Source organism: Lithobates pipiens, unplaced genomic scaffold, assembly GCF_037356315.1.
Source record: "Lithobates pipiens isolate NorthernLeopardFrog02 unplaced genomic scaffold, aLitPip1_a1.2 Scaffold_18, whole genome shotgun sequence".
NCBI classification, from domain to species: Eukaryota; Metazoa; Chordata; class Amphibia; order Anura; family Ranidae; genus Lithobates; species Lithobates pipiens.
The window spans coordinates 167,831,311-167,858,200 of NW_027507758.1; the positions used below are offsets into that span (position 1 = coordinate 167,831,311).

Consider the following 26,890-nt stretch of genomic DNA (forward strand, 5'->3'; position numbering starts at 1 on the left):
TACCTAAATGTGTTTTTTTATTAAATACAAGTACATAAAAACATAAAACTCAAGGAAGAGTTATAATGTATCAGACTAAATCACATTAAAAAGTGCAGTATTTTTCATAGTTGATCATATTTCCTATTTTTGTTCCAGCAAGATACTTTTCAAACTGTGCATCCACCTCTTTGCTCTGTTCTTCCGTAAAAAGACTCTTCCAGTCCCCTACTTCTCCTTTAAAAACAAAATAAAAAATAGTTATTAGAATTTAAGAGCTGGAACTAAATTACAATCCTATAAGAGCTTCATGAAAAAATAAGTCATTTTGGAATAACGCAGTCCATGAAATTAACATTATAACTTTATGGTTTTGTTAAAAATGCCTCCATTTTGTTTTCACCTTTTGCAAAATGCATCCACTATAATTTCTCAGGAGTGTAATACTTTCTGTTTATTTTTTTCAGATATTAACCAGTTGCCACGGTTATACGGCAGTAGGTTGGCTTCCCTGCGCAAATCACCGTAGCTGTACAGCGGGCGCTTTAAGGGGTATAGGCTGCGCACACGTGACCGCCGTGTGACATAGGAGCTGATGCACGTGCCCGGCTGCCACGATGTCCCCCAGGCACCCGCTATCGCTCCTGAGAGAGACAGACTGCTGTTCATACTGGTTATGAACAGCAATTGGTCTCCTCCTCCAGGCAGTCCCACCCTCCCACAGTTAGAAACACTCCCTAGGACACACATGTAATCCCTTGATTGCCCCCTAGTGTTAACCCCTTCCCTGCCATTGACATTTATACAAGTAATCAGTGGCTATTTTTTATCTCTGATCGCTGTATGTCAATGGTTCCAAAAAAGTGTCAAAAGTGTTCGATCTGTCTACCGCAATGTCGCAGTCCCACTAAAAAATCACAGATCGCGGCCATTGCTAGTAAAAAAAAAATAATAAAAATGCCATAAATCTATTTTGTAAACGCTATAACTTTTGCGCAAACCAATCAATATATGCTTATTGTGATTTTTTTTTTTTACCAAAAATATGTAGAAGAAGAAGAATACATATCAGCCTAAACCGATGAAGACATTTTTGCTTATTTTTTTATTCATTTTTTGGATATTTATTATAGCAGAAAGTAAAAAAATGTGTGTTTTTTTTTTCAAAATTGTTGCTCTTTTTTTGTTTATAGCGCAAAAAATAAAAACTGCAAAGGTGATGAAATACCACCAAAAGAAATCTCTATTTGTGAGCACAAAATTGCCTGGTCATTAATAGGGCAAATCCTTCCATGACTGAAGTGGTTAATGATGTTTGGAGATATCTGCTACTCCAATTTAGGCAATATTATGGATATCTCTAAGTACACTTTGACATTTTAAAAGTACATTTTTGCATGTCTGCAGTCTTATTTTGTTCCGTTAGCCATTCTTTACGAATTGGGCCCCTATCCCTTACATACAGTCTGTCTGTGGATTAAAAAGATTAATTCTTGATTCAAATTTTGCAATATATGCTAGCTGATTATGGCAATGTGATGCTCTTTTGGCAAGTCTCAAACTAAATGCAAATATGTAAGTTTTACTTTGTACTTTAAATGTAATATGAGCCAACTAATATATATTGTAAGTGTGGGCTATAAAATATATATATATATATATATTTTTCATTTAATTTTATTTTATTTTATAACAAAAATTATATTGGTATCTATCTGGTGCAGTCCACATCAAATAAACATCCTTATCACTCTATAGTACATTTGTTTGTGTCAGCTGGATCTTCATAATCTGATATAAGAAAATTGAGCATCAACATTGCAGTGAGCTACAGTACAGGCATAACCCACTTTTAAGTACACAATGGGGTTTATTTACTAAAGCTAGAAAGTGCAAAATCAGGCTCACTTTTGCATAGAAACCAATGAGCTTCCAGGTTTTATTACCAAAGCTTAATTGAACAAGCTGGGTTTAGAAGCTCATTGGTTTCTATGCAGAAGTGAGCCTGATTTTGCACTTTCCAGCTTTAGCAAATAAACCCCATTATGTACTTAAAAGTGGGGTATGCCTGTATTCTGCTTGGTTAGATAAAGTTAGAATTACCTCATTAATTAGACTCTCACGGTGAATCAGATTTACCAATGAAGTTGAGAATCTTTACTTAAAGCATCCTGTTATTCACTACAATGTTCTAATCATATGATAATCATAATGATAAAACCAAATTCCTGTTTACTTTGAATACCCAGTCACATGTTTTTCACATGATTAGATTTTTGAAGAAAATATTCACAATTTTTTTCAGTGGAAATTCTCAAAATATATAAATATATTGAAAAATTAAAAAAAAAATGATCCCTTGCAGTTGCCTGTACTGCAAGGTATAATAGTCCATTCTTTCTAGGGGGAAGGAGAAACAGTTTTGCTTACCAGAGCCTCTGCTCCCCCATAATCAGGCAGTGGAGTGTCCCTCAGCATCTTCATATCCAGTGCAGGGGTTTGAACCCTGCTCTGATCTTGATGATGTCAAGACTCTAGACCGGTGGACTGTGGGGATGCAGATGCTGTAGGGACCAGTCTAGCTGCAGGGACGAGCAGGGGGTCAGGTAAGTAAATCTTCTTTTATTGTTCCCTGGACATAAACAATCAGTTAACACTGGTAGTGTGGGCACAGCCCCACTGCAAGGGATAATTTTTTTTGGGGGGAGGAGGGAGGGGGAGGTTTCAAAGTGGTTGTAAACTCCACCCCAAAAAAATGGCGTCCCTGCAGTGTTATGCCATAGTGTTCTAGTTTACACCATATATTAGCCCATTATGGCAGATTTATCTGTCAAACAAAACCATCCAGCACTGAGCTGTCACTGCTCCCATGGGTCCACAGTGCTTTCATCTTTGCCCGGTCTTCCTTCCGGGTTCCGTCAAAGACATCACTCATGCACATGTGCTAGGGAGTCACATCACCACAGCACACGCAGGGGGGCGTAAATGTGGTGTGTGCTGCACATGTCCAGTTTACATCACATTACAGCCGATAGACAGGGGTAGGCATTTATGACAGAAGAGACCATTAGGGTCTCTTCTGTTGTAAAAACCCTGCCTGTCAGCGTTTTTTTTACAAATATGAGTTAAATATCACAGTAATTCAGCCTCACTTGGTACTTGTTGGTGTATACTGTTTACCTGCCACATCAAAGCCTGATTGTGACTGGCCAGCTGTACAACAACATACTCAAAGAGGCACTGGGAACTTATATGCCGTGTACACATGACCAGACTTTTCGGCTGACTTAGTCCGGCAGACAATCCGACTGACTTTTCAGCTGAGGTCCACCGTACTTTCAAATGAACAGGCTTGGCCACACACGATCACTCCAAAAGTCTGACAGATTTGAATGTGATGACGTAGAATAAGGAAGTTCATAGCCAGTAGCCAATAGCCAATAGCTGCCCTAGCGTCGGTTTTAGTCCGTCGGACTAGCACACAGACGACCGCATTTTTCGACTGGACCCGAGTCTATCAGAAAGATTTGAAGCAAGTTTTATTTCTAGGTCCGCTGGACTTTTGGGAAGAAAAAGTCCACTGGAGCCCTCACACGATCAAATTGTCAGACGGATTCTAGTACCGGTCCAAGTCCGTTGAAAAGTCCGGTCGTGTGTACGTGGCATTAGACTTGCACATGTAGTTAGATGAAGGAAAACTTAAAAAAGCTCCATAGCTCTGGCAAGGCAGCCCCCATGCAGCAAGGCTTCTCTCAATGGAGACCCAATAGTAGCTCAAACCATAGAATACAGAAAGGTCTGCCAGACCAAAAAAGGTTGAAAAAGAGTCAATTTATTAAAAAATAAAACAAAGAAGATAAAAGAAACCATAAGAATATATGATATTTCTAAAAACAAATAATTTAGCTTTGCATATGATTGGATGGTTGAAGATAGCTGCTTTATTTCTGTAAACCAAACCCAATGTATTGGATTTAAATATGTGGTATTTGTTTGTACAATACAGGATAAATCAGTTTTCATATTTTACCTTTTCTGAAAAAAACATTCCCAAGATCTCCATGTGTGCTACTAGATTTCTCCTTCATAGACGAAAAAGTCGTTTTTTCCTGTACCAACTTGATTTGCTCATCCGTCACAGCTAAGCCATAGAAGTCACTTATTTTTCTCAGCTCTCTTGGAAGGTCCTTTAGACAGGAAATACATATATAAATATAAATGATTAATGTAATGATTTATTATCTACAGCAAAATTATATTGTTATAGTATGAACAAGATGATGTCACTTATTGGAGGTTGCCCACCAGGGAATGCACTTCTAAGCCCTTGTACACACGGTCGGAGATTCTGACAACCAAATCCATCTGAGTTATTTCGACGGATTAATTCCAGAAGAGGTCCGGAAGTGATGTTGCATACACACGGTCGGACTAAATTGTCGGAAAATCCGATTGTACATAACGTGATGACGTTATTTCGTTACGGGACTACGTTCAGGCTAGTAGTCAATAGCTTTGGTCTAGGAATTTGATCTGAGCATGCGTGGCACTTTGTCCATTGGAGTAGGCTACACATGATCGGAGTATGTCTGATAGGAGCATTTTGTCGGAAAATTTTACCGGCAGGTTGGAAAACTTGGTCCGTTGGATATTCCGACGGAAACAGTCCGATGCAGACCACACACAGTTGGAATATCCAACAAAACAGTCTGATAGGAAACATTCCGACGGAATCTCCGACCGTGTGTACAAGGGCTAAGACGTATAATAAGAACATATTCAGAAGAAAGAAAAACATATACAAGAAGAAAATAGAACATATTAAACCAACTCACAATGGGGAGGCAAACACCCAGTTTAATTTTGTTTGCAGTGGGAGTAGGCTTCATGATTAAATAAGTCAAGATCTTGGGAGGAACAAAGAGAATGATTTGGTTGGTATTTTGATACTAGGTTAGTGATGTAGCTGGGGCAGAGTTGTGGATTGTTGTGAATACTTAGAATTTAATTGATTGGATGAGCAGAAGCCAGTGGAGGAATCGGCAGAGAGGGGTGTAACAGACACTGAATGGTTGGTGAGATGGAGGAGTCTGGCAGCAGCATTCATGATAGACTTAAAGGGGTTGTAAATGAAGAAGGCATTCTGTGTGTAGTAGTCCCCCTAATACTTGTGCCCCCTCTCTATCCAGCGATGTACACAAATGCCTCGACCACCCAGGACTCTCTCTCCTGCATCGCTAAGACGCAGCAGCAGTGCCATTGGCTCCTGCTGCTGTCAATCAAACTCAGTTATCCAATCAGGAGAGAGAGGGGGTGGGGCCGAAGGGTAGCTCCATGTCGGAATGGACACACAGAGCTGTGACTCGGCTCGGGTGCCCCCATAGCAAGCTTCTTGCTGTGGGGGCACTCAACAGGAGGGAGGGGCGCCAAAGAGGGATGTGAGATGAGGTCGATCCAGGCCGCTCTCTGCAAAACCACTGCACAGAACAGGTAAGTATGACATGTTTTATATTTTAATAATAAAAAATAAAAAAGAGACTTTACTATCACTTAAAGAGGGAATAGCTATGTAACATTATGTAATTTCTAGTTTATGAACTAGACTTGCTGATTACAGATATGGCAATACTGCATCTTGGATCATTCCATGCTTTACACAGTTACATGGTTAGTAAGGTTGAATAAAGACACCAGTCCATCCAGTTCAACCTGAGTGAGTGTCTACAATTGTCCCTATCCCTGTACATTGCACACTCACATCAGTCTCTACCATCAAGGAGCGCAAAATCCAAGGTCCCCATTCATATACTATGGCCAATTTTGGACAGAAGCCAATTAACCTACCTGCATGTCTTTGGAGTGTGGGAGGAAACCGGAGTACCCGGAGGAAACCCACGCAGGCACAGGGAGAGCATGCAAACTCCAGGCAGGAAGTGCCGTGGTTGCGATTCGAGCCAGCGACCCTTTTTACTGCTAGGCGAGAGTGCTAACCACTACACCACTGTGCCGCCGTTTGACCAAAAGGTTTCTTTTAATAGCAACTAAGTGGCATTAATTGAAACATTGGTGCGTAAGGTCTATTTCCCTGTACACACGGTCGGAAATTCCGATGGAAAAAGTCCGATCGGATTGTGTTGTTGGAAAATCCGATCATGTGTGGGCTCTATCAGACTTTTTCTCTCGGTTTTCCGACGCACAATGTTTGAGACCAGGATCTAAAATTTTCCGCCAACAAAATCTGATCGCATTAATTCCGATCGTGTGTAGACAATTCCGATGGACAAAGTGCCACTCATGCTCAGAATAAACGAAGAGACGAAAGCTATTGGCTACTGGCCCGTTTATAGTCCCGACATACGTGTTTGACGTCACCTCATCCAGAACAATCGGATTTTCCGACAACTTTGTGCGACCATGTGTATTTGTCAGGGTTCAGGAGTGTGTAACACAGAGATTGTGGTTCAGAATTGTATTATGCATTATGCAGAGGGTGCAGGGCTCAGGAGTGTGCCAAGCACAGACTATAGGGTTCAGGAGTGCACTATTTACAGAGTATAGGGTCCTAAATTGCATATCTCACAGGCAAGTTTACAACCAAAGATGACTTCCACCTGATTTCTCCCCAAACCCCTCCCCCCCAGTATATAACTCTCCCATCAATTTCCCCCTCCACAAAACCTCCAGCACCCCTGTCCAAAGCTCACCTCTGCACCCCACCATCCAAAGCCAACCTCTGAATTTTCCTTCCACCGTTTCATTTTGCACCCTTGTTCAAAGCTTACCTCTGTACTCCTGTCTAGAACTCACCTCTGCACCCCACCATCCATAGCTTACCTCTGCATTCCCATCCACAGATCCCCTCTACACTTCCCATCCAAAACTCACCTCTGCACCCCCATCCTCAACTGTCAGCAGCTCACCTCTGTACCTCCTGACTGCAGCTCCCAACTGCACACTTTCCCCTTCTACCTCTCACCCCTGCACCCCCAACTATAGCTAACCAATGACCACAGCTCACCTCTGCACCCCCCCCCCCACCCCTCACCTCTACAATCTCCCAACAGCAGATCAATGCTACAACCCTGTCCGCAGTTCATGTCTGCACCCCTTGACCACAGCTCACCTTTGCACACTTCCCCCCTTCCAAAACTCATCTCTGCACCCCCATCCACAATTCACCTCTCTGCCCCTGACCCCAGCTCACCTCTACACACTTACTCCATTCCACAGTTCACCTCTGCAACCCCAGCCATAGCTAACCACTGTCCGCAGCTCATCTCTACAACTTTGCAGTCCGAGTCACTATTGAATATCCCCCTCCACTGCCCTTATGTACTAACCTCTGCAAATAAACCTGACAGCAGCCAGCCCTACTCTCTCGTGGCTGTGCCTTTTTTCCACCTTTGTGTTATTTTTTTCTTTCTTCTTATTTTGCTCCATTGCACTGTGTCTTATTTCCACACATAGTACACTGCATTTGCAGCTCTGCCTCTCCCACATTAGCCAGTGAGATCATTCAGGCTGCAGTTCAGCACCCGATGCCCACGCCTCCTGTCCAAAGACACACTGCACGGGGGCAGCTGCTTCTCCCTTATTGCACACTGAGTGCAGGCATAGGGAGGATTCTGTTACAGCAAACTGCAAAAGGGCACTGCCGCTTGTAAACACAGAAACCGGGCTTCTGTGTTTACAAGTGACAGTAAATAGCCATATGCACAGGGATGGTGGAACTCTGCTTCATTCCAGCTGAAAAAAGCCCTGACTAATAGTTTAAACAAGATACAGGCTGTTGGTGGTATCAGCAGACCAGGTGAACTACAAAAGCTAATAATCAAAAGCTAAATAAAATATTCTAGCAGAATAAATTCTTAATTACAATTGTAAATCCTTGCAGTATATTTTACAGCTGTATTTTTGATTGTTCATAAATTTGTATACTAAACAAAGTCCGTACCAATTTTTAAGAATAAAAGTCAAAGCAGTTTTTAGTTTTAATGCAAACAATAGAAGTTATTGGAATTACCTCTTTCATGTCTTCAAATGTAAGTACAAGAATATTCCCATCATCAATATGTTTCTCCCACTGAAGAGTATAGTCAAAATACGATCCATAGATTACTAAAAAAAGACAATAAGCAACACTTACAATACATTAAAACACAGGCAGCTACTCTGATTTACTCAAGCAGTAGTGCATGCTCATTTTCAAAGCAAATTTTCTCTTATCCTATTGAGTCAGGTGAAACAAAGTAAAATTCCCTTTGTAAAGAATACCCACTTATGTGCAAGAAAAATGGAAAACATGGATTTTTGCTCACACGTGATTGGATGATTGAAGTCAGCACAACTGAATTTAATATTTGCTTTACAAACAAAAAAAAAAGTCAACTTTAGCTTCGAGAATGATGTGAAGTTGTGCTGACGGAAATTATCTATTCATGTGTAAGGAAATAAAACTGTGTTTCTAATTCTCTTTGCACACGATCAGGTATTGTTTGCAAAGTGAATTTTCACTTTGGTTCACCTTACTAAAGTAGAGAAATTATTTGCAACGTGAACCCCATTGTTTCATATGTTAAAGGATTTTTCTACTTTACCTGTAAGTTTACCTCTTGAACCAATTGGCAATTAACAAGTAAAGTTTTTCCATTCCATAGAAGGAAGCTTATAACCCTATGTACCCTTTTATAAAGATTTACTGACATTAAATATGACATCATGCTAACATTTTTCAATACTTTACAGAGCATGATACAGTTGTACATCTAAAAATATATTAAGAAAAGAAGTATGTTACCAAACAGTGTGTTGGATTAACTTTTTTAGTTCCCGTTTTTTTTATTTTTTTTTACTGTGTATTTTTAAAGACATTCAGTCAGTACCATTTCCAGTTATATAATCCTTATAGAACAAGTCCCAAGACTCATATGTAGGAAGTGTGGGATTCTTGTTTGTGAAATGGTAGTAAGACACAGCCGTGTCTTTTGGATTCCGAAGGATGAGTAACACCTGTAACAAAAAATTTGGTTAAAAAAAGCATCACTATGTATTACTTTAGCAACATATTCACATAATTGTACCAAATTTTCATTATCATTTTTTTTTGCATGCATGATCATCATTTTATAGTTACATAATGCATTTTATTTAAATGTATAATAGGCTTTAAAATGAAACATACTTTTTCTAGTCATACACATGGACACAATATATAAATTGTTGTATTCTGCGCTTATGTGTAGGCTTTACTGCTGCCTCACCTGGAGTGCTTCAATTGGAGCACCTGTGTTAAAACATTGTGTATATGTAGGGGTGGGTGGCGCTGCCCATCACCTGAAGAGTGATCTTCTACAGCAAGTCACTCCTCCCAGGTGAATTTGCAATAGATCGGTGATGGTTACTTCAGGTAGCGCTGCCCGTCACCTGAAAAGTGATTCTATAACGTGGGTCACTCCTCTCAGGTGGGTGATAACTACTCCTGTCATCTGAAGGGTGATTCTCTAATAAGTTACTCTTCTCAGATGGATGGTGAGTAATTTCCCAATATATGAGGTAGATATCATAAAAGGTGTTCTCACCCTGTGACCTATATCAAATAGTGTTTTAATAGTGCTCTATTAATTGTGCTGTTTACAATCATATCAAAGTAAACTCATCAAATTTACAGAGGCAATTCAAATTTCATCCTAAATAATTCATCCCAAACAAAAATATGTAGTAAATGTGCAAAATAATATATGATAAAAAATATGATAAAAGATTAATTATCATAGAAATATTTAACGTTAAAGGACATCGTCCTATGACGAAATGTGTAAGGCAGAGCTTGGTACACACTCACGCCACTTCCGGTTGCAGAGTTCCAGTCTATGGCACGCACGCTGATCCAGAGCTCATGGTTTGCAACTAGGGCATACTAGCTATTATACTTGACTGTGTCAAGTTCTGTTTTTATTTTAAGAAAGCAAACTATTCATATTTACACTATGGGTGGCCATCTCTTTCGTTCATGAGGATATCCTATGGTTTGATACAGAAGAGGTGATTACTGTAACCTCATCTTACCTCATTTCCTCCAAGGGAAGGTAACTGTTCTTATCCACATTCTTGAAATGGGTTTTTGAGATAAGTTTATGTTCTTCTTGGGTAATTTCTAAATCCAAAAAGGATATGGTCTTCTCACTAATATCCCATAACAGTTTGATATTTATTCAATTATTATTCAAGTTTTCCAAAAAGTAGATCAGCCCTTCCCCCGATGAAGTCATGTGGGCGTGACGCTACACGTTGGGACAGACAGGCACCGGAAGTGACGTTTGCATGCGAGCTCGCCACTTGTGGAGATTAGCATTTTTTATTGTTGTTCATGTGAGTACGACAACTGTTTATTTTAATTAAACATAGTCTGATTTTACATACTACACTATCCAGAACCCCTTTTTTCTTCTATATGCTATATGGGTAAGCTCAGGAGGCACTCCCAGGATACGCATTGGCTCCAAAGAAGCTCCATCTACACATACACATAGTGGGAATCACCCATCAGGAGAAAGAGGCCCTTTAGAGGATTTTGGCTGATGTCATTCAAGAAGTCTACAGTGTGATCGATTACACCATCTAGGATCTGCATTGCTATGTTCTCATGCAGAGGCGTCACTACACTGGAGCGAAAAAATCACTTACCATGATTTTTTCGCAGAGTGGTAAAGGGAGTCCAGCACTCCATTCACTCCTTCCCTTTTGCCATTTTAGTTCTTTAAGATATTTATTTTTTATGTGCATTTGTGTGCACCTCATCCATTTGGATTTCTCCACGTGACTTATCTATTGCTAATCAAGTTATATTTATGATCACAGCATTATTTGTTTACACATTGTTTGAATATATTTTATATATATATTGTTGATTGAAGTTTGTATTTATACTCTTCACTTATTTGATCACTTTTGCACCTATTATTAACAGCACAGCACCATTTATTTTGTTTTACCCTTTTTTGGCCATGGACTGATCATTTTGGTGATTGCAGCAGTTACCCTATTATTTTATATTATTTCTGGTAGCGCAAAAATATTTATATATACCTATAACTGATAGTGCAATGTTATTTTTTGTAAGTTTGCAAGAAAGGTAAACTTATTCCTAAAATATAGCTAAACCTTAAATAAACAACATTTTTGGTTAAAATTGAACATGCTCATTTATGCTATACCTTGGTCTTCTTTTCAAAAAAGTTTTTAGGAATATCTTCACATGGAATATGTGTTGCCAAAACTCTTGGTGAAGGCTGTTGACTCAAGTACTTTAAAGAAAGAAGATAAATATTATTGGTAATGTGAGCTTTATTTTATGTTTATTTTTTGTCAATTAATAACATATGTACAGCATTTATCACTGCTGGAATCACAGATTTAGCAAAGTCAATAACCCGAGTTATCTCCTTCCTGTTTACATTTCCACCCCTTCACTACACATACAAACCTAAACTGATTGGTGGGTGTCTTCCTGCTCAGTACCTCAGTGATCACTGGAGTTTGTCACTGTTCAGAGTTTCTTGGCTTTTTTTTTTTATTTTTATTTTTTACAAAGCCTATTCTTAAAAACCTATTCATTTAAAAGAGACGTATGGGATTTTTTATCCCATATGCATACTTACCTAGGTGGATGCAGCATCTGTCCCCTGCCACCTCTTCACTGAGAACCGAGCCACCGAACACCGCTGATGGCTCGGTTCTCTTAAGTTCCCGATCGAAGAGCTGCTGCCTGTCAGTCAGCATCTCTCCTGCTCTGCTCCTCCACGCGCACTGAGCTGTGGAGGGGTGGAGAGCGGCTGTCTCAGTGGCTCACTGAGAGGCTCAGATGCCTATCAGTCCAGGCACCTGGCGGATCCAGTCTTTCGAAGGACGAGGTGCCTGGACTGATCCTGGTGACGTCAGCAGACAGCGGACTTCAGACCACTCTCTGCTGAAAACAGGTCATACGGGTGCAAAATGAATTTCACTCCTGTGACCCTTAGGAGAAGCTCAGCCAAATGAGCTCAGGCTGGACTTCTCCTTTAAATACAAAATCATCTGCTCCATTAGTGAATTAACCACAGTGGATCATATTATGTTAATATTGCAAAGTGCAATAATCCAATGCTATCAGTTAGCAAAGGGAATTCTTACCTATTGATGAGGCGAACACACCTGGGTTTGGTTTGAACAAAGTTTGGCAAACATGACTAAAGTTTGGGTGCCAAACCTGAAACCCATTCAAGTTAATGGGAGTAGAATGTTTTCTGGGATAATAGGCAAATAAATGTCAAACAAATGGTGCGAGGGGCTCAGTACTTCCCTAGGAAACATTACCAAAACCCAGATGATAAGTGTAGCACCCTCTAGTGTGTGCTAGTGTTGGAGTAGGAAAATGTAGTTAGCTCAGGGCTCAGCCTGAGCTGTTGAATCTGGTTCAGGGTTTAGTTACTCAGGGCTGGCTGACTCATTCTGACAGCTCCCCTGGTGCCTCCCCCTGGTCTAGAACATTGTAGAATATTCTAGAGCTAGTGGGTGAGAAGTTAAGAGGAGCTGCCTGGAATATTTATGAGGCCTCTGCCAATCCCCAGCTGTGAGCTGGCAGGGGGCAGAACTCAGCATGGGCCATAACAGCAGGGGCATTTGGATGGAAGATGGAGACATAGTGCTAAGGAGGCTGTTGGTGACCTTGAAGGGTGCCCCCTACTCTGGGGGGGTGACGTTGGGCCGGGGGCTCAGGTGCTGGAAGTATCCTGCCACAACACATGGAGGAAGCTCTTCCTGGAGGCACAGGAGCAAGATAGAGGACAGTGTGAGTAGATCGGCACTACTGGGGACCTACAAGGGGGAGACTGCCACATGTTGCCAGCTCTTCCTGAAGACAGTGGTGGGCCAAGTCTACATCCTTCCCCAAGAGATCTCCTGAGAGTTAGCCGGGTGGGCTGGTGAGAAAAGCCGCCAGTTGCGCTGGCGAAGAGCCAGTCTGGATAACTACTGTGGAGAAGTTAGCCTGGAGGGCTGGTGAAAGGGGCAGCTGCAGCCAGGTGGGTTGGCAGTGGCTAAAGAGGTAGTGCTGGAATCAGTAGCTACAGAGGAGGAGTACAGGCTAATCACTGTATATTGCTACACAACAATGGGCTACAAGTTCCTGCCTGCAAAGGGCTGTGATTTGCTTAAATCTGACTGAGCCTGTCAGATTAACCAACAGTGATTCAGTGTGCAAGTGTGTGCAGGAGGAGAGTGAGGAGACTGTATACAGGAACATGTCCCTGAAGTTGTTGTTGAAATTCTGCTCAAGTGGGAATCCCATACCCTCCCATCCAAATTACTAACCCTCAATAAATAACAAAAAACTAAAGTCACTGACTGTTCTCTGACTCTGGAGTGCCTGGCTGTGCAGAGTGGGAGATCCCAGTTCATCAGTGTCTCTTGAGGGGGTGTGCTAAACAAGCAATTGAGCTATAAGTTTAAAAATGACTTGCTAAGATGTTGCTAGACTTGCCAGGCTTCACATCTCACAATCGCAGCAAGGCTGCATTGCATGACTTCAGATCAACTTTCCTTGCAAACATTCTGCAGTCTGCTGCAAGTTCTTGTTCAGTTAAGTTGTGCAATAGTCATGTCACCACAGGGGTCACTGTGTCTGAATTTGGAAAAGTAGAAAACTAGAGATTTGTGGCAAATTATCCTTGCTATCTGGGTTGTAAGAATTCTGTTTGGTAAGGATTTTAGCAATGCTTAAAGTGAAACACTAAACATGCAAAACTCCATTAACATAGTTGCCAACAGTCCCACTAACAAATTTTTACAACCTGTTCTGACCTGACCTTGTCCCAGGCTCCATTCCAAAAATCAAGATTGGTCACGGGCAGACAGTAGAAGCTCAGGTACTCATACTGCAATACTGCTGGATTGGGTCATTGCCTGTCAACACATCCTTGGCCCAGATCGGTCCTCCTACCTCCACTCCCCCAGCAGTGATCACTTGGGCAGCTTAGCTCTTGGGGACTCACTCTTGTATAACACCCCCAAGATGGGAGAAAGGCAGTGATTGGGCAGAATTAAAGGAAGGGTGTGTGGCCAGCCTTCAGTTATCATGCCCGGCCATGCCTTCTGCCTCTGGATGATGGAAAGCTAACACAGCACACTGTAATTGTGGTCTATTTTAAATTGGGCGGCATCATGAAGGTAAGTGGTGGCAGCTGGGAGAAGCAAGTTGTGAAGATTAGTGGTGTTAAGAAGGAGGAAATCAGAAGCAGCAGTGGACCAGCACTAGAAGAGAAGCATAAAAGGACCAGGTCTGGTGAGCTAGAAATGACTTCTTACATCTAGTGCTTACACAATTTCTAAACTGAAAGACTGTGTATGCATCTCATCAGAGTCTGCTACCCTTATAAGCCACACCATATCTCCCTAGAGCTTTGCATAAGGCCAGCCACTGTTTAACCCTTGATACACCAACCAGGCTCATGCACACTGCAGCTAAAAAAAAAAAAAAAAAAAAAAAAGCTGCTTTAGGCATTTGAGCTTTTATTTTTATGCCTAAAAGCTTAAAAAAGCTTGTAATTTTTGTGATTTTTTTATTGAGCTTATTGAGCATGCATTTTTTTTTCACAAACCCTCCTCTCAGCTCATTTTTCCTTTTTTTGCGTGTGAGCCTGAGCTATGGAATCTGGGTCAGAGTTTACTAAGGTACAGGACTGGGTGACTCATCCTCGCAGCTCTCCGGTGCCTCCCCTTGGTCTAGAAGGTTGGAGAATCTTCTAGAATTAGAGGGTGGAGGTTAGGAGGAGCTGCCTGGAATATTAATGAAGCCTCAGTCAATCCTCAGAGGTAGGCTGGCAGCAGACACCACTCCATAAAAAGACACAGGTCATGCCAGCAGGGGCAGTTAGGTGGAAGATAGAGATTCAGTGTTGGGTAGGCTGTTGGTGGCCCTCAGGGGTGGCCCCTAGTCTGGGGGGGTGTCCTGCCTTGGGCCAGGGCTCGGGTGCTAGAAGGATCCTGCATAACACATGGGAGGGAGTCTTTCGTAGAGGCATGGAGCAAGAGAGAGGACAGAGTGAGTGGTCAACACTGTGGGGACTAACAAAGGGGAGGAGACTACCACATGTAGCCAATCTCCCTTGAAGACAGCAGTGTGCTTAAGTCTTCAGCTTTTCCGTAGAGATCTCCTGAGAGCCAGCCAGGTGGGCTGATAAAGAGTCAGCCGGGTGGGCTGGTGAAGAGTCAGTCGAGGAGAAGTTACAAGCTGTCTCACTACAACTGTGCTGCACAAAAGGGGCTACAAGTTCCCGCCTGTAATGGGCCATTGGGAGCATGTCAGATAAATCTGAGTGATTCTGCTGGAGCAAGCAACCAAATGTGCTGGAGGAGAGTGAAGGAGGCTGTATATACAGTACTAAAAATGAGAAAAAAGGGAGAGCATTGGGGCTGGAGGGTAACTATCCCCCGGGACTTTTAAACGGTACCCAGGTAGAATCAAAGGGAATACCCATAAATAAATAAACAATACTTTTATTATTCATAAACACAACTAAAGAATAAAACAATAAACATCTAATTATCAAAAAATAAATTAATTAAATGTATACAGGAAAGGTACAGATTATATAGCCACAAGATGTTACCGATCCTATACATAAACGAATGCTGCTGATTTCAACATGTTTCGCTCCCGTGAGCTTCTTCAGGAAAATGCATATATATATATATATATATATATATATATATATATATATATATATATATATATATATATATATACTGTATATGATGTTGTTAATTAGGAGGATGATCTGGAGTGTCAAAATTTTGTGTTGTTGTGTGTTCCTTTGCTTACATTGCTGGGGATTCGTAGCCACGTAAGTGAGTAGGGCTGGTGACATCACAGGTTGTTAAGCAATGCCTGCACCTGCGTCCTTAACAACCACTGACAACGGGAAGCTGTCACGTATAATAACAGAAGTAAGACTGCTTTAATATGTGATGTTTAGCTCCCCACAATTAGGTTAATGTTTGGCCATCCGAATGCCCTAAGCCAAAGTTCTGTCTGAATCTTAAATTCTATGTTTACTCAAAGTTAAAAACACAAAAATCAACACAATGGGGTTATTTATGAAAGGCAAATCCACTTTGCACTGCAGATGCACTTGAAAGTGCACTGAAAGTGCAGTTGGAAGTGCAGTCGCTCTAAATCTAAGCGGTAGATCTGAAGTGAGTGGAAGCTCTGCTGATTTTATCATCCAATCATGTGCAAGCTAAAATGTTGTTTTTTATTTTCCTTGCATGTCCCCCTCGGATCTACAGCGACTTTACTTTAGTAAATAACCCCCAAAGGATATGACTAATGCCCCATACACACAGTCGGAAATTCTGATGGAAAAAGTCTGATTATCGGATTATGTTGTTGGAAAATCTGATCGTGTGTGGGCTCTATCAGACTTTTTCTGTCTGACTTTTTCCGATCATGTGCAGGTTTCCGTTATATCAGAGGGGGGCGGGGTCACCCTCACATCACTGGGGAAGCCTGGGTTTCCCCTTGCGTCAGAGGGGGGCGGAGTCAGGTGACAGGTGGGCCCGTCCTCCTCAGCCAAGACCTGTCAGGCTGCCGGGATTCCCGCAGTGTCTCCAGTGGAGACGGGATGTGCTGCGCTGGACCATCGGGAGAGATCACCCATCGCTGGACCCCAGAGAAGAGATCAGATCACCCATTGCTGGACCCCGGAGAAGAGATCAGCCATCGCTGGATAGCAAGAGTGGATTACCACCGCTGGAATCTTTTTTTTATTTTTAATAAAGGACTTTTCCCAATGTTGTCTGTGTGTTTTTAACAATTTTTTACACTTTCTTTGTGAAATGGTAGGGGTAATTTTGTACCCCCTTACCATTGCAAACAGGGGGGACTGGGATCTGGGGGTCCCCTTGTGAAAGGGGGCTTCCAGATTCTGATAAGCCCCCCTGCCCGCAGACCCCCACAACCACCGGCCAGGGGGACATGGTGCTTTGAGGGGTCACAGACCCCCAAAGCATCCTCCCAATGTTGAGGGCATGTGGCCTGGTACGGTTCAGGAGGGGGGGCGGTCTCTCATCCCCCCTCTTTTCCTGCGACCTGCCAGGTTGCGTGCTCGGATAAAGGGTCTGGTATGGATTGTTGGGGAGAACCCCACGTCATTTTTTTTTTAAATTTGTTGCAGGGTTCCCCTTAATATCCATACCATACCCAAAGGGCCTGGTAATTGAATTTGGGGGAACCCCATGCTTTTTTTTTTATCAATGACTTTCAATGATTGTTATCTGTATTACGGGGAGCCGACAATTCATTATAGCCGTGAGTGCTTTTAAATGACTTTTTTCCTGCAGAAATTACACTTTGTGCAGGGACAGTTCTAAGCATGGAAAACATGCGCCCCTTCACAGGCATACTATAGACACCCACCAGGTACAAAATTTAAAGGAATATTACACTTTTATTGTTTCACTTTAAGCATTATTAAAATCACTGCTCCCGAAAAGACGGCCGTTTTTAAAACTTTTTTTTGCATTGATACATGTCCCCTGGGGAAGGACCAGGGTCCCCAAACACTTTTTATGACAATAACTTGCATTTAAGCCTTTAAAATTAGCACTTTAGATTTCTCCCATAGACTTTTACAGGGTGTTCTGCGGCTCTTCGAATTCGCCACTAACACACCAAATTGTTTGCTATTCGGCAAATAGGCGAACAGGTAATGTTCGAGTCGAACATGAGTTCGACTCAAACTCCAAGCTCATCCCTAGTGGCCATACATTACACAACTTTCTTGTACAATTTTCCTTTAGATTTACCAAAACCATATAATAGGATGTCAAACCTGAACACTTTCAATTTGTATATAATCAGGTAGGCCCCTGCCCTACATGATTGAAGGTAAATCTAAAGGAAATTGAACAAGAAGATTGTATACTGTATGGTCAGCTTTACTTACTTTTAATCAGCTTTATACATTCCAGGTGCATCAAAACATAAGGTGTTCAATGTTTGTTTTGTTTCTAAACTGCCACAACCTGAATAGAAAAGACTGTCCCCGGCCAGTAGCTGCAGAGTGAGACCCTTGTTCTCTGTCGGAGGCAGTGGTCTCATTGTAGGGGTCTGATGTGCCCTCTATTAAGTTAAACCTATAGCTCTTCAGTTAGCAACTGGAATGTATCTAGCTAACAATGAATGTTATTGAGCTTTCATGCTATCTTTAACAAATCAATTATGTATTATCCTTATGCAGTATTTAAAGCCTTGATAGGTTTTAATACCAACCTCATATTTCTCTGGCTTTCCAAATTCCAGCATACCTTTGATCATTGTTGGCTCTTTTTTGTTCACTTCCAATAACGTTTCATGTAGTATCTGTAAAGTCCAGTTTGTTCCTACAATACAAAACAAGTGATAGCAGTCAAGGGTCTTTATTATATTTATAATATTTGTCTATACATAAATGTTCTCTGTGTTTTCTAAATATGTTAGGCCAGGCTATGACCACCTAGGCTACACTGGGAACTGACCAAACATTCTTCCAGGACATTGTAATTGTGCTTCTTTACTTTCCTCCTCAGTATTATTTATATTTTTCAGTATCCAGGATACTGATTTATCTGTTATACATTGACAGGAGAATTCTAGCCATGTTCCTTATCATACAATATTGACAGAATTGCCACAAATGTCACCTAAATGAAGGTTTTAAGGCATATACATAAAATTATATACCTGGCACACTAATGTAAAGTGGGGCATCTATACAATGCATAGAACATGCCGCAGCAATAACGACAGTTCTAAAGGAAAAAAATGTCATTTAAACTTGCTCGCAGCTGTAATGTATTGCGGACTCCCAATATAGATGAAAAAAAAATTAAAAAACTGTGTGGGGTGAGTCAGGTCTGTTATGGATTTGGAGGGGAACTCCACGGCAAAAAAAAAAATTGGCATGGATTCCCCCCCCAAAATCCATTTCAGACCCTTATCTGAGCATGAATCCTATCAGGTCAGGAAAAAGGGGGTAAATGAGTGAGCGGCTTTGTGCCCCCCACCCCAAAGCACTTGTCCCCATGTTGATGGAGACAATGCCCTCTCCCCAACAACCCTGGCCAGTGGTTGTCAGGGTCTGTGGGCGGGGGGCTTATCGGAATCTGGAAGCCCCCTTTAACAAGATCGTTTCAACATAGTACCCCTACCCGTTCACCCAAAAATTTTCAAAAAGTAAAAACCACAAGAGACAGTTTTTGACAAATTCTTTATTAACCCCCCTGGCGGTATTTCCGAGTGTGGTTCGGGGTGAGATTCTTGCTTGGATAAAGGGTCTGGTATGGATATTTAGGGGGACCCCCACGTCAATTTTTTTTTTTAATTTGACACGGGGTTCCCCTTAATATCCATGTCAGACCTGAGGGGCCTGGTAATTGAATTAAGGGGAACCTCCACGCTTTTTTTTTTTTTTTAAATCAATGAATGAATGAATTGTTGGCTAATACAGAGAACACTCATTGAATGTTCTCTGTATTACGGGGAGCCGACAATTTAGCCGCAAGTGATTTTAAAAGACTTTTTTTCCTGCACAAATGACACTTTGTGTAGGGACAGTTCTAAGCACCAGAAACATGTGCCCCTTCACAGGCATACTATAGATACCCCCCAGCTACGAAATTTAAAGGAATATTACACTTTTATTGTTTCACTTTAATCATTATTAAAATCAGTGCTCCTGAAAAAACGGCCGTTTTTAAAACTTTTTTTTGCATTGATCCATGTCCCCTGGGGCAGGACCCAGGTCCCCAAACACTTTTTAGGACAGTAACCTGCATATTACCCTTTAAAATGAGCATTTTAGATTTCTCCCATAGACTTGTATAGGGTGTTCCGGCTTTTCGAATTTGCTGCGAACAGCCCAAATTGTTCACTGTTCGCTGAACAGGCGAACAGGCAATGTTCGAGTCGAACATGAGTTTGACTCAAACTCGAAGCTCATCCCTAGCGGTAACCCCAAGCCACAATTGGGATTCATCGCTGGATCCAGAAAGACATTACTTACCTTGTCTCCGGGATCCCACGATGTATTCCGCCCGATGCACTGTGTGCCCTGGCTTCCGTTCCCTGCGAGCGTAGCGACGCAGGGAGGTGGAACCAGCGCCAAATTCAAAAAGTATAAAGCACAAACACACTGATACACTGTAATCCTATTGGATTACATTACTAAAATAAAATAAAATTGACCTTAGCTTGCCCCCATTGCTTTATCCAGTGCCCTTGCCTGCAGTTTTACTGTACTTTGTGTCTGGAAACTGCAGAGCGACCATGGCATCAAAAAAGCGTGCCTCTACCTCAAAAGTGGCATATGACTTGTTTGAAAACAGTGACAGCGATACAGAATCGCTTGCAGAAGTGAGGGATAGCGATTCGTGGGGAAGTTCGTCATCAGGCACGGAAAGCGATTTTAGCGATGATCCTGTGACTTTGCCCAGTGATGTGCAGACTTGGTGCTCGATTGATTGCGGTTCAAAGCACGCAGCGCCCCCAAAATTCCCATTTACTGGAACACCTGGTATCAATGTGGATGTGGAAGATGACAACCCATTGGCATACCTCCAACTCTTTTTGACCGATGAGGTTATAGAAAAAATTGTTATGGAGACAAATCGGTACCATGAACAACAAGCTGCTACGCATCAGACGTTTGCAAGGAGAAGAAAGTGGGAACCAGTAACCAAGGAGGACATCTGGAAGTTTGTGGGCCTCATAATTCTTAAGGGAGTGGTTGGGAAACCCCTGCAAAAATGGTACTGAACAACCAACAAATTGCTAGCAACTCCTTTTTTTGGCACCGTCATGTCGGAGTACACATTTTCACTTATTATGAAATATTTGCACTTTGAGAATAATGAAGAATTCGACGAGACTTCTCATCCAGCACCAAAACTCAAAAAGATTTGGGGGCTATATCAAATCATTCAGCAAAATTTCCAGAAGACCTATGTACCCGATAGAGACATCAGTATCAACGAAAGTCTGATGGCCTACAAAGGAAGACTCAGTTTATTGCGTCCAAGAGGGCACGTTTTGGCATAAAATCATTCATGCTCTGTGAATCCAGCACTGGTTACATATGGAAATCCATACTTTACACCGGGAAAGGAAGCAAGTTCAATGAAAGATTCGGTAACTATGGAATGGCAACCGCTTCCGTTCTTACGCTGATTGAACCACTGCTGAATCAGGGCTACTGTGTAACCACAGATAATTTTTACAGTTCTCCAGAACTCTATGCCCCTGTACACACGGTCGGACATTCTGCCAACCAAATCCGTCGGATTTTGTCCGTCGGATTTTGCCTGTCGGATCTTGTCCGAAACTGTTGCAAACACACGGTCGGACTAAGTTGTCGAAAAATCCGATCATTCAGAACGTGATGACATAATTTCGTTACGATGGGACTAGTAGCCAATATCTTTGATGTAGGAATTTGATCTGAGAATGCGTGGCACTTGGTCCGATCAAAATTCTCTACACATGATCGGAATATGTCCGATCGAACCAGTTGGTCGGAAAATATTTCCAACATGTTGGAAAATTGGGTCCGACGGATATTCCGACGGAATCAGTCCGATGCATACCACACACAGTCGGATTATCCGACAACGCGGTCCGATAGGACACATTCCGACGGATTCTCCGACCGTGTGTACAAGGGCTATGAGTTCCTTTTACAGCATAAGACAGATGCATACAAGCCTGTTGTTCATGCGGACTTTGTTTGGAAAGTTGCTGAACTTATATTCCTCAAGCACCAAACACCAACATCTGTAAAAAGATCTGGCCGTCGTGCTGCTGGCGTTGTGAACCCAGAACGCCTGACTGGTCGGCACTTTATGGATCACATTCCACCAATGGAAATGAAGGCAGCACCCACAAGGATGTGTGTCGTTTGCTGCTCTAAGCATGACGACCCTGGAAGGAAAATTAGAAAAGAAACCAGGTTCTACTGTCCTGACTGTGATGTTGGACTTTGTGCTGTACCATGTTTTTAAATTTTCCATACCAGAGACGTTTACTGAAGCAATATGACTACCAATATTGCACCCTTGTTTGGCAAAAAAAAATAAAAAATCCTCTGTTTTTGATTATATTATTTACTAAAATTTATTGAATAAAAAGTATTATTATTATATTATTATTTGTTATTATTTACAGCTATTTATTATTTTATAATTTATGATTGTGTTTTAAACTTTATCCTACCCGGGATGTCTACTAGACTTTGGTTTGAACAGATTTCAGTGAGTTATTCCTAAGAATTACAGACCTACAATATAAAACACCAAATTTCCATGCAAAATAATGGTACCACTTTCAGCACCTAAAATCCAAAATAATCATACCGCCAGGGAGGTTAAAAAAGAATCGAGTCTCTACTGGAAAGTAATTGGTCACCCCCATGCTAGAGTCCATCATAAAAGTAGAACATACATAGGTTGGACTTGGAAGACTTGTGTCTTTTTTCAACTTCACCTACTATGTATCTATGTAACATCTAGTGTTGCAGGCTGATTTGCTTGACTAGTACTTGCCAACCGGGCCAATTCTGACATTTCTTTCATACACGTAAAAATCATGTAAACTTTTTTTGCTAGAAAATTACTTAGAACCCCCAAACATTGTATATATATTTTTTTAGCAGAGACCCTAGGGAATAAAATGGTGTTTTTTGCCTTTTTATTATGCCTCACCGTAGTTGCGCAGTCATTTTTCAAATGCATTTTTTTTTTCTTTAATGTGAAAGATGATGTTACGCTGAGTAAATGGATACCTAACATGTCATGCTTTAAAACTGCGCACACTTGTGAAATAGCAACATATTACAATATTTAAAAACCTCCATAGATGATGCTTTAAACATTTTTACAGGTTACCAGTTTAGAGTTACAGGGGAGGTCTTGGGCTAGAATTATTGCTCTCACTCTAATATTCATTGCGATACCTCACACATGTAGTTTGAACGCCGTTTACATATGTGGACGTGAAGCGTTCGCTTCTGCGCTCTAGCACGAGGGGATGGGGTGCACTTTAAATTATTTATTTGTTTGTTTTAAATATTTGCACTTTTCCTTACATTTTTTTTATCACTTTTATTCCTATTACAAGGAATGTAAGCATTCCTTGTAATAGATCTGAGGGTCTATAAGTCCTCTGCCAGCTCTGTGGTAAACTGCCTGCCGATGGTTTCATTCTCCAGTTTCCCGATCACATGGGAGAGACCGGAGAAGCACCAGAGAAGTGTCCCCTCTCGCCACCTATAAAAGCAAACAAGTAGCTAAACACCCACTATGATGGCTTTTACATTGCAGGGAATCACTGGCTGAAAAAAAGATATCTGAATGGGCAGGCATCATTCAGATATTTCCACTTAAAGTCCAAGACATCTTATGATGGCCTATGGTGGGCAAGTGGTTATCTGCTCTGGGTTTTGGCCAGTGTAAATAGTATGTAAGGCAGCACCCAGGGCTCAGTAGTAGGTAGGGCAGTGTACAAAGGTCAGTAGTAGGTAGGGCCCTGTACAAAGGTCAGTAGCATGTAGTGCATTGTAGAGTAGTCAGAAGTAGGTAGAGCAGTGTACAGAGTTCAGTAGGATGTAGGACAGTGTACAGGGGTCAGTAGGATGTAGGGCAGGGTGGGCATGGTATTGGGGATCAGGAAGCTGGGGTGTCAGAAGGACATGGTACTAGGGGGCCAGAGTACAGGGGCATCAAGAGGGCATCGTACTAGGGAGTCAGGAGGGTATAGTATTGTGAGGGCCAGAAGGGATTGGTGGCTGCAGACACAGGGCAACTCCACGTCAAAGTGCAGTACTCTGGTAACAATTAGCACAGAGCTATCTAGTGACTGAGTCTTCCATAGAAGCTATGTGCTATTGGGCTCATCCCCGGCTGCCCACAAGCTTGTACTAACAATGGCGGACAGTACACCTGGCTGCAGATCACATGCCCAGCCTCATCTACCTCATCAGGTTTGGTCCCTTTGAGGAAAACCTATATCCCCTGGGCCTTCCAAGAAGTCTAGGGATTGTGGAAAATTGAGTTAAATAAGTATGTGCACATGTAAGCATCATAAGTAAAGGAACACTTTGTTACACACCTGACCTGATATGAACCCGCAGTATAATCCTTCCCCCACAGGTCAACCTGTGTACCACACAGACACTTTCACACTGAATGAATGATACCCCACTGGTGGGTGGACAATAATACAAACCCTTTTAGCAGGTAACATACTGTTTCTCCTATATATCGTACTAACTGTATGTATGTATTAAGATGTTCGCCTGAAGTTCAACATTAGGATAACAGACTCCCATTCAACAAAACTCTCACATTCAACACACTTACCGCATTTTGGATAGGTTACAATTAGCACATCATCTTCTCTAGCCTCTAATTTCTCCATGGCTTGAAAAGTTTCCTCACTACAGAGAATGGTAGGGTACAGAATTCCCTTATAACTAAATTTCAGCTCTTCTGGTGTCATCTTGCTGGCCTGTTCTAACCTTTTCTTAACGTCTGCCATGAATGTATCCGTCTTTTCTTGCTGTCCTTCTGCCGTAGACATTTTGACTATGGAGGATAAGCACAGAGACTGGAAGTGTTTGCACAGGCAGTTCCTTTAAAATGAGGCACTGGGAGGGGGAGGATTACACACCAGCCCTGCCTTATTCTTGCACGCTTTCCCTGGTGTACAGCTCTGATTATTGCACAACTTCTAAAGCAAAGCAGACAGAGAGATTGGCAAAGTCATGCAAGTTAGCCAAATACAAATATGTATGAACCTTAACCTGCTGACTAGAATGACAAGTCACTTTGTGAATCTTGAGGCTACTAACAGTTACTGAAGAGATTATGTCCCTTTACACTAAAAATAATCACATTTCACCCCACACAGTTTGTTTTCCAGTCACAGTGTGTGCTGCTGAGATAGAATACATTTTGGACCTCTGTTAAGTTGACCGTATACTTGCCAACTTTGTGACATTTTCACCGACTTTTAAGTAATCAAATGCAGAAATCATTAGTTTTGATTGACTGCAAGGAAATAGGATTAAAATTGCTTCAATCAAACCTAGCAATAAAACCTGATTGCTTTCAGGGCTGGTTCACATCACAATTTCTGCTTTCTGGATGAACTTCTGGATGCATGTATTTGATGAATTTTTGATGGTGTTTTCGATGCATCCCAGTGCATTTTTTCCACACTTTTTTTCTTCATCTCAATTGAGGACATGTGCATTTTTGATGAGTATTTTGCCATATTCCAGATGCGTTCCATACAGAAAAAATGCAACATGTTTCTATACACCACCATGTAGGAGCTGCAAATGAATATGGTTTTCCCCCCTCCTGCACAGCCAGGCACACCAAATCTTCACAGGCACTTTTAGTCTGAGAACAGTCCAGAGCTTTGTTTTTGTTATTTATTGGGGGCTTAACAACTTGGATAGGGATGGAAGGTTATGGGATGCCCACTTGACTTGAATAACAGCTTCAGGGACAACTTCCTATATACAGTCTCTTATATACAGCTTCCAATATATAGCTCCAACTCCATTAGCCTTCCAACTGCAAACACTTTGTTCCTTTCTTCCTCTGTACAGCACTTGCTGGTTTACTCTTGATGGAATTGACAGAAACCATAACTGATTTAATGAGCCATTCGCAGTTTCACTGTACCCATTACAGGCCATTAAAGTGGTTGTAAACCCTTAGGGCCGGTTCACACTGCGGGCGATGCGAGGCGACACCGACTTGCCTCGCCGCGACCTGCCACGACCTCAGCGGCGATTTGCAAATGACTTCTGTATAGAAGTCAATGCAAGTCGCCCCGAGGTCGCCCAAAAGTAGTACAGGAACCTTTTTTCTGAGTCGGAGCGACTCGAGTCGCTCCTCTCAGAACGGTTCCATTGTACAGAACGGGGGCGACTTGTCAGATCGCGGCGAGGCAAGTCGTGTCGCCTCGCATCGCCCGCAGTGTGAACCGGCCCTTACAAACCACTTTGACCTACAGGTAAGCCTAGATTAAGGCTTACCTGTAGATCCAAGCAATATCTCCTAAACCTATATGGTTTAGGAGATATTTGCCCGAAAACGGGCACCGCTGTCTACGGCGCATGCGCCGTAGACAGCGGCACGCAGGCGCACTGAGCGCTGCAGTTCCAAGAATGGAGCTGCCGCATTTGTCGACTCCTGTGCGCATGCGCGGGAGTGACGTCATCGCGGCTTCCCCCGAATGACAGCGGCGGAGCTGCGAGACGCCACCAGCAAGATGGATGCGGCGGACTACAGGGGACAGCGGCGACTTCGCTGGCTCCTGTGTCAGGTAAGTGACACATAATGGGCTACTATGCGATGCATAGTAGTCCATTATGCTTTACCTTTGCAGGGAAAAAAAGAGGAAGTAAACTCATCAGGGTTTACTTCCTCTTTAAAGTCCTTTAAAAGTAGCACAATTGGCGTAAAACAGCTTGCCTTGTGGCCACTGTACCACTTCTTCGGGCAATACCAGCCCACCTGGCTGCATCTGCCTCTTTCACCAGCCCACCTGACTGTCTCTCTATACCAGTCTGCCTGACTGACTTCCTCAGCCCACCCGGTTGACTCTCAGGAGATCTCCCAGGGAAAGGAAAGCATACTGCTGTCTTCAAGGGAGACTGGCTACATGTGGCAGTCTCCCCCCTTTGTTAGTCCCCACAGTGTTGCACTACTCACTCTGTACTCTCTTTGCTCCCATGCCTCCAGGAAAGCATCCTCCCTTGTGTCTTTGGTAGGATCCTTCAAGCATCTGAGCCCCGGCCCAAGGCAGGACACCCCACCCCCAGACTAG

At 42.2% G+C, this 26,890-nt stretch overlaps 1 protein-coding gene across 1 annotated transcript; it reads right to left on the reverse strand.

The window, feature by feature from the left end:
- Positions 1-24,697, reverse strand: LOC143987554 (sulfotransferase 6B1-like). The gene is made up of 7 exons (XM_077486356.1): positions 24,406-24,697; positions 18,287-18,396; positions 11,193-11,282; positions 8,862-8,988; positions 8,003-8,097; positions 4,010-4,166; positions 1-216 (listed from the first exon to the last, which is right to left on the reverse strand). The coding sequence occupies exons 1-7, from the start codon at positions 24,623-24,625 to the stop codon at positions 86-88; spliced, it is 930 nt and encodes a 309-aa protein (XP_077342482.1). The 5' UTR covers positions 24,626-24,697; the 3' UTR covers positions 1-85.
- Positions 24,698-26,890: the final 2,193 nt, after the last annotated feature.